At 37.5% G+C, this 12,356-nt stretch overlaps 1 protein-coding gene across 1 annotated transcript in view; it reads left to right on the top strand.

The window, feature by feature from the left end:
• Positions 1 to 210: 210 nt before the first annotated feature.
• LINGO2 (leucine rich repeat and Ig domain containing 2) overlaps positions 211 to 12,356 on the top strand; it is a gene marked incomplete at both ends in the record, with an annotated part of 163,731 nt that continues 151,585 nt past the window's right edge. Inside the window, one exon of the mRNA XM_084304630.1 lies at positions 211 to 252. Within this exon, the coding sequence (XP_084160756.1) occupies positions 211 to 252 (42 nt within the window). The remainder of the gene's footprint in view (positions 253 to 12,356) is intronic.

Below are 12,356 nucleotides of genomic sequence, written 5' to 3' on the forward strand. Positions count from 1 at the left end.
AATTGATTATGTACGTTGTCCACATGGTACCTTGTCCTAGGACATGGTTGCCTATTTTTTAATTAAAATGAAAGAATATCTATGTCTTCCAGGTTTGTTTCAAGCATTTTGAGTGTGGTGTCATGTGAGAGGTGCTGTTGTCTGTAACATGTTGGGATTATCCTGATGAAGTGCTCTATTTTGACCTCACCCAATGGCTAAAAGTTTTGTATGTTAGAGAGTAAGGATTGGACTTTTAAAAGCAGTAAACAGGCAAAGCTATTTAAACCTGTTTGTTTATTGACAGCTTCCAGGCTTATTTCAATTGCAGTTGTTTATAGAATCATATACCAAGTTCCTTCTAACAGGATTTCCTCTTTATTACAATCTTGGAGTAGTAGCTATGGCTTGGAACAAAATTTTGCTGCTCTGTAAGTGCAGTATGAAAAAGATGAGGTTAAAATAAAATTTCAGTCATATACCTCAAACCAAAGAGAAACACAAACTACATTGGACTGAATTGTGTTAAAGCAGATTGCTCATTTTGCATTACTTATTATTTGAGAGTATTTGCACGGTCCTACCTAACTGCCAAAAATGTCTGTATTCCATAAGCACAAATGCAAAGAACCTTCAACTTCAGTTCTAAGCAGCTATTTATTTTGTGCAGTAAGTTGCTATCTTTACTGAAAACATGTTTTCGGCAAAAGGAGATGGACTCATTTCCCTTAAAATGTGTTAACAGGAAGAATCTCTGCTATACCAAGTGACATAGCATCAATGTGAAAACAATGGAAGAAACGTAAATAATTAGGCTAAGAGCAAAATTTAATGGTTACTGTTCTTATATTAAAAGACTGTATGAAGTATGGGCCTAATTGCATGTTTATTTCAAGGTTATTTTAGCTTGGTGCTTTGTTTTATTATTAGATACTGAGAATTCCATTTCATTTTCAGAGAAGATTCCTGTTTTGAACATTAAATAATTTATCTAATTCCTTAGAGTAATCTGTAGAAACCAATTAGTTTAACAAAAAGCAATTTGATATGGACACTTTGAAACTACTAAAAATACATGTTTCTTGTCTGGTTTAAACTGGTGTTTTGCAAAAGGTGAAAGAGAGAGTGAATACTTTTGTTTAATCTTTTTTCTACATGTACGTAGTTATTCTGTTTTTAAGCAACACTCTTAGACATTGTGCAGCAATATAGCACTTTGGCAAAGAACTGGAGTGCTCAATAGAGACTTCTGTTGCTGGTATATAGTCCTCATATTCATGGCTGATTAAGGATGATCATATTCACCTTCTCCTTTTTGAGTTGGTAAAGAATAAGGAGAGTTTAAAACTGAGAGTATTCAAAACTGTCTTGGGCTGCATCTAGGGTAGCAGAATGTACAGATGCACAAAGTCCAAGCTTAAGTCAATATGAAAACCATACCAATATGCAGTTTGGATCAGGAAGCATTAGAGCAATGTTCAGATGGCACTGTACCACATGAACTTGACTATACAACTTCAGACATGACCTCACTGGTAAAAGTCAGCATTAAATAAGGGCAGAAAAGTTATTTTTACATTTGTTTTCCCAAAATTCTGTTGTCCCTCATTTGTAGAAGTGTTTTGCTGTGTGTACTGCTATCTGCCAAACCAAGCTCTTCCTCTTTCCTCTCAAACTCTGCATGATGGCACTATGCACTTGTTATCCTATGAAGGCCCAATGATTTTTTAGGGGCAGGAGAAAGACCAAGGACAATCCTAGTCACCTAATGAATGACTCAGATATTTTAGAAGAGACTGTTCCCAGTGTGCGGAGGCTTGCATTAACTCCGCAAAGTGTAAAAACAAGGCACTGTTTCTTACACATTTACTGGTTTGTGGGGACTTCTTGCATGGAAAAGTTGTTTTCCATAGTTCAACTTTGGTTTAATAGCAGTACTTCTGTCTGCAAGGCAATGTCTTTGTCAGGAAGTTTCAATGGCTGTTTTTCGGCTCCTATTGTATGGTTATAAAAATGACAACAGCAAGCCTAGATCAGAATATCATATTCTGCCTTCAAAAAAATAGTGTATACCTTTTAAGTTTTCAGAATAATAGAAGTTTCAACAGAATACTACTGTGCATGGAAACTCAGAATATTTCACTGGGTATTAAATAAAAATGAAAAATGTTCCTAAAGGTGATAAGTTTATATCACAAAAGCTTTGCATTTCTTATTTACCACTAAGCCAAGTGTGATATGCAAACTAGCTAACTACACCCTGCTTTCTGTAAAAACCTGAGGACAAATGCACATTTTAGATCTGGAGGCTTTAAGCGGCTGATAACAGCACTATGTCATTCCTTCAGTGTTATTGTTGGTGTGCAACAGACTGATAACTCCAAGTCAATCTGAGGCTGTTTACTATAGTACACTTACAATGGGAAGTTAGAAAAGAGCATGTCTGGCAGTGCAGGGAAGAGCTGATGAAGTTTCTCTTCGACTTATTCCTCCTACCACTTCTTCCTTCTTTTGAAATTAAAATATATTTAATGACTCAGTTATGTAACTTATGATCTCTACATTTTGAGACTGGTGCCTTCTTGCAAGACAGGGTCCCTAACCCATTTAAATATTGAAAAAGTAAAGTGTATTTATGTCTAAAGTGTTCTGTAGCCTACAGTGCTGGGAAGAAAAAAAAAAAAAAAAAAAAAACTATATAAAAAGTTGAACCTCAAGAATCAGAAGACAAAATTTAAAAAGAAATTTAGAAATTTAATTATTTTTAATTCTCACATTATTAAGATAGGCTCATGAAAGGTAGGCTCACTGTAAAATCAAGAGTCATCTGTAGATTTTTGTATCCTTAGTTATAGAATGCTGAATAATGCTTCCTGCAGTAAAAAATACTTCTATAAATCCTTTTCTGTTTCCATTTAAGGCCAGCTGATTCATTTTACTAGATTCTCATTGGATTCAGCTAGGGAATGTGCAGTTAAATAGTTAAATCTGAGCAAGGGTCTTCAATAGACCACTGAGAAAAAGAAAGTATTGCTTTCCTGTGTAAATGCTGTGTGAAAGGAACTCATACTCTACTGATCCTATTATTATACTGGGTCTCTGGGACATACCTTCCTCTTTTCTTTTTTCTCTTTCACTGGTCTTCCCTGTCTCAGTCATTTAAAAGAATGGTCTGCTTCTGGTAGTTTATCACATGTGCAAATGGATTGCGTCATCCCTTCCAGCTGGGAATAGGTGAGTATACTGGCATGGAAGAGTCTGAAAGGGGCCAGGAAGAGAAGCAACGGGAAAAGAAGCTAACCTATTATCTTCTTTTAAGTCATTAAATGAAAACAGATAAGTGGAAGTGTAAGGTAGGATTCCACAATCTGAGGAAACAAAGTATTGACCATTTAAGAAGACTGCCCACATCTCCCCAGTGTTGAATATGGACCAGAAAGTCAGGAGTACCCCTGGGAATAGCCCATGCAGTCTTGTCCTACCAGTTGCCACGTAGACAAATTAACTGGTGCTGCTCTGTCCCAGCCTGCCTCAGATCTGGAGAGACAGTCCTCTTTCCCGCTCTACGGGAGGACACACCAAACTGAAGGGTAGACAAATGCAAACTTCATACAGCATCATCTGTTAATGTGCAAAGAGATTAATAAGGTGGTGCTTGCTTTAACCTGTTTTACCCATAGTATAAGGCTTTGCATTACAGACTGTTATCCCCTTTGAACCGTACTGCTCTGAGATTACTTAAATACATCTTTTCACAATGGGCCATATCACACCAGAATGGGTCAATATCCAGTGCTTGTGACTCTTAAAACTCACCCCCATACGCATTTGTTGAAATGAAATCTCATAATCCTGTTCCTCAAATTTATGTTTCAATTAAAAGCAAAGTAGCTTCTTCCAAACTTTATTTCTCTTATGTGGCTTTTATATCTCAGGTTTTATCCTTCTATTCTTCATTTTATCACCTTATCAATCATTAATTTTCAACTCTCCAGCAAGTTCAGCAGGCCAACAAAGGAAGCCAAATGCACATATCACCACTATGCTCACTAATAAATATAAATGAGCTCTTAGGGAAAGTTACCAAAATTGTTGCATTACAGACAATCTTACAAATAATAATAATAATAATAATAATAATAATAATAATAATAATAATAATAATAATAATAATAATAATAATAATGAGACAAAGCCATGAAAGATCTGGAGAAAGGTTTAGGGATACCTTGAGCATGTCAACACAAGAATCCTTTTGCTGAGTTAAATCCTATAACACTGCAATTTCTTTAGTAAAGTCATCCCTTTAACAAAACAATATGCAGCTGAAGGAGGATATCCAAATTTGATTGGATTAACAATCAGTGGTCTGAATCTAAGTATCCTTTAAATATTTTTTCAAGTGTTCTTGAAAATCTGTAAACCTCTCTGAATATTCATCACTTCACAGAAATAGATACCTGAAAATAATAAAATAATAGACATGCATATAAAAAATGTGCCAGACTATTTGGGTAATTCCTTCTAGTGCTCAACATTTTGCCATGCAATTTATGTAAATGCGTATAAATTTATATAAAAGTCTCTTCCTATTCCCTTTTTTTTTTTTTTTTTTTTTTTTTTTTTTTTCCCTCCTCTTTTTCTTTCTCAAAATATCCTGCCTGTTTGAATTAGATTTCCATCCCACTACAGGCACCTTTAAAAAGAGGCCACTCTTTCAAGGACGTTTGTGTACACAACAGAGGTTCAGGTGGTAATCTGATTGCCTGTGGATTTTATCAAAATCAAATGGCACTTTGAACTTTCTGTCTTTACAATTTCATGGTTTTACAGTTCAGGTTTTATGAGAGTTTGCTTTTCTCTTCTTACTGGCTGACCTGTAGTGACATTGTAAAGAAATACATACTTGCGCACTTCTCAGAACACAAGAGCTTCATCCCATGATGAGACAGGAATGAACAACTAAGAGACTTTTCTGGTGCTTCTACAGCTAAGGACAGATCTTTACAGATTGGAAAAGAGAATACATTTAGCAGTCAGTGTACATTGAGATAAACTTCAACTTCATATAAAACTCCTAAACTAGATGTGCGCAATACCTCATATTCTGTCAAATGAATAATATGTATTTTAAGTAATCTCTTCAAAAACATTTGAAATTATACATTTTAGCAGCTTTAAATGAGCTGTCCAAGTCAGTCAAATAATATTTGTCCTTTCTTCCTTTCCCCAAAAAGGTAGGAAAAAAGAGGAAGGAAGAAGGGAGAACTTCTAATATATACATAATACATAATACATTATATATAAAAAATAAAATATCCTTTAAAATATAAGCTCTATAGTTTGACAAGTGAAATAGCTCATATCTTGTAGAAAGTTCTGTATTCTGGAGATTTTGTTATTGAAAATAACTTTTTCCACCCGCAAAAAAAAGGAGAAAGAATATTAATAAAAATTCTACGGCAATGTCCATTCTTCACTTGAAACCTACAACTTCAGAGAAAAGCTTACATGTAGTCCTCCTTTTAGCCTTACTAAGAATTTCAGTTGAGGAGCTCTGTAGTTGTCACTGTCTATCCTTGCCCCATTGCTTTTCTTTCTATGGTGAGATAGGGTGATTAGAAGTCTACCAAATCTTAGTCTTAACAGTGAAATGGAATGCTTCATAGGAAATGAGTACAGCCTTCATTGAAAATACACAAATGTGTATGAAGACCATTGAGGGGAATAAACAAACACATTAGCCTGAATCCTCCTTGCAGCAAGCAACCTCTGTGAGTGTAGTGTTGAATGCACAGGCCTGATCTGAAATCTGTATGTGTGATGAGCATCCACTGAATCTCTCTGTGAATACAGAGCATGCAAAATTAGTAAGTGAAGCTTCATGTATTAACTCTCCACGTCTTAATGCTGCTTCTATATCTTAGGGTTTAGGCATTCTTTGAGTTCATTTATTATTAACCAGATGGTATTGTCCTGGTTCATGAGTAGCTTGGAATCATATTTGTCTTTTCTGTGTCAGCTTGCATAATACAAGAAAAGGAAGAGTTTAGGGTTTAGTTACAGGTTATCAATATGTTACAGAATTCTAAAGAATCTTGAATAAGGGGTTTGAAACTAAATTTTGGCATTTTAAGTTGTAGATAATTTGAGGGAGCATTTCTTCCCACAAGGCCCATTTGCTTTGATATCTTGTATATGTGACGAACATTATTAAGCAGCCTTCTTAATTGTGACCATTAAGATCAAATCTATCATATATTGTGTAACACCTATGTCAAACAAACAAACAAACAAACAACATTTTATTCAACTGTTTATGTTTCAATCCTTCAAAGAAGAGTCCAGTGATGCTTTACAGATATTTCAGGCTGGGATCTGACTGTGTTGGTATCCTTGACATCTACATTACTTCATGTGTAGCTGCAATGAAATTGGAGGGACTACTTAGGAGTAGATTGCCATAAGATAATTCTAGTCCTCATGTCAAATAGCCTTTCATCATGAACAGTAATATATTTTTAATATTAATAGAGTATGGTATGTTCCTGTCTCTAATGAGGTGTGTTCGATACATGGAAGAAAGATGAAATATTTTTTGGATGCTTTAGTCTGTTGCCATGGAACTAACTTCACATTAAGGCATAACTGCACATGTAGTTTATATGATATATATACATATATAGTTCATATAGTTACATGACAATCTTTGTGCATAATTCCAGTATGCACAAAAATGCATTCAACTGCATGCATGACAGTAAATTCTGGCCACAGACTTTGTGAAGGTACATTTAGTAACTAAATGTTACTTTTAAAGGAGCTGTGATATGAACTTTGGACTTTCTCTGTCATCTCTTTGTGTTACAACTCTATCACAGTAATAACCACATTTGCAGTTAGAAGACAAAGTAATGATTCATCATAACTGATTCTGTGAAATTAGAACACTGATACTACTATTATTTTCCTATTGTAGTTTCCTTCTAGCAAAGCAGATGAGTGTGTTGTATTTCTCTTTGCATTTGGGGATTTTTTCTACTTTCTGATTCTGTGAATTCTACTGCTGCTCCATATAGTGGGGATAAACACTTCTGGGGCTTCCTACAAGGGATACATACTGCTCCCTCAGATATCACCAAGTATTAATTTTTACTATGTTTAAAGATGTCAGACAATAGTTAAATTCAGCCTACAATGTTGTGGTGAGTTAACCTTGGCTGGCAGCTGGGTGACCACCCACCTTCTCCCTCACTTCACCTCCTTAGCAGGACAGAGGGAGAAAGTAAGATGAAAAAGCTTGTGGATTGCAGTAATGACAGGGAGATAAATTACAGTCATGGGCAAAGCAGACTTGGCTTGGGGAAGATTAATTTATTGCATACTGGAAATACAGTAGTATACTAAGAAAGAAAACTAAAAATACCTTCCTCCATATCCTGCATCTTCCCAAGCTTAGCTTTATTCCTTTGTTCCCAATTCTTCTACCTCTTTATGACCCTCTGAGCAGTGCAGGTGGATTAGGAATGAGGTTAGGATCAGTTCATAACACTTTGTCACTCCTTTCTCCTTGTACTCTTTCCCTGCTTCAGTGAGGGGTTCTTCCCAACTGATCCAGTTAGAATCATAGAATCATTAAGGTTGAAAAAGACCTCCAAGATCATCCGGTCCAACCATCCCTCTACCACCAACACAACCCACTAAACCATGTCCCTAACCACCATATCAAACCTTTCCTTGAACATCCCCAGGGACAGTGACTCCACCCTGGGCAACGCATTCCAGTGCCTGACTACTCTTTCAGAGAAGAAACATCTCCTAATTTCCAACCTGAATTTCACATGACAATTCTAAATGTTTCTAAATTAATTGCAATTTTTTCTCAGGTCAGATTCGGAAGTGTATAACCCTCTTCAATCTAACTGATCACATGACCTTTACTTTCCCAAGATATACTAGTCACCAGTGGTGTTCCCCAGGGCTTGGTACTGGGGCCAGTCCTCTTTAATATCTTGTGGTGGACTGGTGGAGTCACCATCCCTGGCGGTCTTTAAAAGACGTTTAGAGGTAGAGCTTAGTGATATGGTTTAGTGGAGGACTTGTTAGTGTTAGGTCAGAGGTTGGACTCGATGATCTTGAGGTCTCTTCCAACTTAGACAATTCTGTGTGTGTCTGTGTGTGATACTTTTATAGATTGTTCTGAACTTCTGAAATTAATCTGGCTTATATAAGAGAACAGGAAAATGCAAGAAGTGCTTTGACAAGAATTAGGACAAGAGAAATGTTGAACACTAAAATCCAGGGTGTTTTTGTCTTTTTTTTTTTTTTTTTTTTTTTTTTGTATAGACAGATATTTCAAGATAATATTTTCCATGCTCTCTATTGTTTTGTGCTCCTTATGTTAAATACAATAGGATCTGAAGTAAAAACAAACAAACAAATTAAATATGCTTATATTTCATATATATATATAATTTTATAAGTCAAGTTTTCAGTTACAATTCATCTGTTTGCAAAAACATCCTTCTAACTGTTAAAGTGTTCACTAGTTCACTAAGATGATATTAAAAAGCTTCCAAGTAACTATTAAATTAAAATCTTCTATTTAATAGCATTCAAAAAAAAAAAAAATCCAAAAATTAAATGCTCAATTAACTCTGACTAACCTAGTATAAATATACCATAATACTGCCCTAAGAAAAATTTGTTATTTCTTTTATTCCGCTTTGAAAAGAAGTACGCCAAACTACTATTATACTGTAATTCCAATGGCTGCAGTTCTACAAGAACTGCACCCACATGGCTCCATACCCCGAGGTCCATGCATTCCCCAGGAGCAAACTGCTCCAGCATGGGTCCCCCATGGGTGGGCGGCAGCTCCCCCCAGATCCCCTGCTCCTGCGTGGGCTCCTCTCCACGGGCTGCAGCTCTGGCCTGGGGCCTGCTCCTGCGGGGGCTCTCTGTGGGCCGCAGCCTCCTCCAGGCCACATCTACCTGCTCCACTGGGGGCTCCTCCACGGGGGGGCTGCAGAATGGAGATCTGCTCCATGTGAGACCCATGGGCTGCAGGGGGACAGCCTGCTCTACCAGGGGCCTCTCGACAGGCCACAGGGGATCTGCTGCTGTGTGCCTGGAGCACTTTCTGCCTTCCTGCTGCACTGATCTTGGGGGCTGCAGTGCTGGTTCTCTTGTATTTTTATTTTTTTTTTATTTTTGACTCCTTTTCCTCACAGCTGCTGCACAGCATTTTTTAGGCTTTAGCCTGTGTTTTCAGAGAGGCATCACAAGCATTGCTGAACTCTTAGCTTTGTCTTAGCTTTGGCCAGCGGCAGGTCCCTATGTCCAACATGAGACAATCTCCTGGTCTCTTCTTGCAGAGGCCACCCCTGCAGCCTCCTGCCGGTACCATAACTTTGCCATGTAAACATAATACAAGTGTTTACTGAGTTGTAAAGTAAGATAGACACACAGTTATCCTTAAATGTTAAGAACTTTAAGAAGAAAGAAGAAAACAGTACAGGTGACAACATTGTTAAAGGATTATGAATAGTGAGTGGAGTGTAAGGAATTTCATTTCTGGAGAGTAGGTAGACTACAAGGAGCTTGATTTACATGTAGATTACACTGCTAAAACTATTCAAGTTTAAGTAAAAAACATGATTAAAATTATTGCCAATTTAACAATACTTTCAAAGTCAGAGGTGAGCAATTGCACTGATGCATTTGCATGCATTTAATATCCTACAAACAGCCATTGTGCATACACAAATCAGGTATTTATTCATGCATGTGACCTAGCAAAAACTAGCTGGCTATTTGCTTATGCAAATACCTTGTTTTCACATCACTCAACTGGGAATTTGCACAAAAATTGTCCATGTGTAAATGTTTAAGCTAATTGTGTACACTGAACTAAGTTTATAACTGAAAAATCAGAAGAGAAGCTATTTTCCTCATGGTGCCTCAGATTAGGATGTGTGAACATCAATAATGTTTCATAAGAATTTGCCTGAAAATTATCTAATGGTATTTCTTGTGAGTTCTCATCTGTTAAGTTTTATCTGCTAACCTTGCAGATTCATATGTTGTTCATTCAAAACAGAATGCCATATGCAAGCCTGTGAAATAGTAAGAGAGTAAGCGAATTTTTCAAATGGTTATAGGTCATGAATGTTTTGTTTCTCTGAAAATACTATTCTGTGAGATCCCAAACCAAGTAGTTGGAAGATTATTTTTTTTTTTTTTATGTCAGAACTGGAGAGGTTCAGTAGATTTACTACCAGTATTCATCTAATCAGTAAGCTGAGCCATAACACATGACCTCTTGTTATTGTACGTATAATTTTTTGCCACAATAACAAATATGTTGTATATACCCATGTTTTGTTGGTTAGGTTGGTTATGCCTTACCCAGCATTACCTTGGGAACATTCTGCTTGTATTGTGATTGCCTGGGTCAAGATTTTCAGTCCTGCTGGAAAAAATCTAAGGAGAAGAAGCCTAGTCTATCATGACTTCACAAATCTTATCAGAATATTTTTGTTTGTTTATTTTTTGTTTGTTTGTTTGTTTCTTCATTCTAGCTTACCAGGTGTGTATGGCACACAAAAATAGATTGTATGGAGTCCTTTCTTTCAATTACAAGGACTATTTAATTAAATAAAAAGCTTTGCCCTAAGGCCACAAGAAGGATGACAAGGCTAGCAGAGAATTACTGCTTGTGCTGCAATCTCTGTGGGTAGCCTACTGATGCAGTTTTTTGAATTATGATTTTCTTGAGTTCATGAGATCAATTCATATCTTGTTCCAATCAATGGGAAGCATTCTGTAATAGAATTGTATCTCAGAAATACATTTGTATTTTTTTTTGTTGTTTAGCCATGTTCTGTAATTAATCAGCAACCAGTTGTATAAATTACTCTGACTTGCAAAGAACTAATCACAGTATAAGTATTTTGCAGTACTTATTCATACTGAGCTTACTCAATTGTTCAACATCTTCAAAGCCATGAGAGAAATGGCCACATTAATTCTTTTGACAGTGTTTTGATTTAATGTTCATTTATATGCAACTTTTGCAGATCATAATTCACACAAAGATACTAACTGCCACAATATTAGCACTGGAGCAATTCACCGGTAGAGGTGAACTGGCTTTAGTGAGGATGGTGTCAGTGTTGTTCATGGCAGCTTGTATGGTACTGTTTTGTTTTTCTGACCAAACCAGTGTTGATAACATACTGATGTTTTGGCTGTTGCAGAGCAGTGCTTACATGGAGCCAAGGCCTTTTCAGCCCCTCGTGCTGCTCCACCAGCAAGGAGGCTGGGGGGGCACCAGAAGCTGGGAGGGGACACAGCCAGGACAGCTGGCCCAAATGGCCCAAAGGGGTGTCCCATACCATGTGGTGTCATGCTCAGCAAGAAAACTTAGAGGAGCAAAGGAGGAAGGGGAGAAATTTGGAATTAAAGAATTTTTCTTCCCAAGTAACCATTACATATGATTTTCAAATGTAAAATTGAAAACCACACAGTGACTTTTCTGGAAATGGCTAAACATCTGCCTGCTGATGGGAAGTACTGAAGGAATTCTTTGCTTTGCTTTGCTTGCATTCAGTCTTTGCTCGACCCGTTAAATTGTCTATATTTCAACCCACAACTTTTCCAACTTTCACCTTGCTGATTTTCTTCCCCTTCTTTCTGTAGGGGGAGTGAGCAAGGGAAGCTGCCTGCTGAGGTTAAACCACAGCAAGAGTCATGGAATCACACAGAATCACAGAATGGCTGAGGTTGGAAGGGACCTCTGGAGGTGTCATGGTTTAAGCCAGAAGGCAGCTCAGCACCACATGGCCGTTTGCTCTCTCACCCCCAAACAGTGGGATGGGGGAGAAAATTGGGGGGGGGAGGGGGGTGAAGAGAGAAGAAGTAAAAACATGTGGATTGAGGAAAAGACAGTTTAATAAGACAGAAAACAGATTCACAGAATCACAGAACCATAGGGGTTGAAAGGGACCTCGAAAGATCATTGGGTCCAACCCCCCTGACAAAGCAGGTTCCTCAGAGCAGGCTGGCCAGGTAGGCGTCCAGACAGGCCTTGAATATCTCCAGAGAAGGAGACTCCACAACCTCCCTAGGCAGCCTGTTCCAATGGTCCATCACCTTCACCATGAAGAATTTCTTTCGCATGTCAGTGAGGAACTTCCTGTTTTCTAACTTGCAGCCATTGCCCCTTGCCCTATCCCCATAAACCACTGAGAAGAGGTTGGCTACATCCTTCTGTCCCCCACCCCTCAGATATTTATATACACTGAGGAGATCCCCTCTCAGTCTTCTCTTCTCTAGGCTGAACAGACCCAGGTCTCTCAGCCTTTCTTCATAGA

Source organism: Netta rufina (genome assembly GCF_964035555.1).
Source record: "Netta rufina genome assembly, chromosome: Z".
Taxonomy (NCBI): Eukaryota; Metazoa; Chordata; class Aves; order Anseriformes; family Anatidae; genus Netta; species Netta rufina.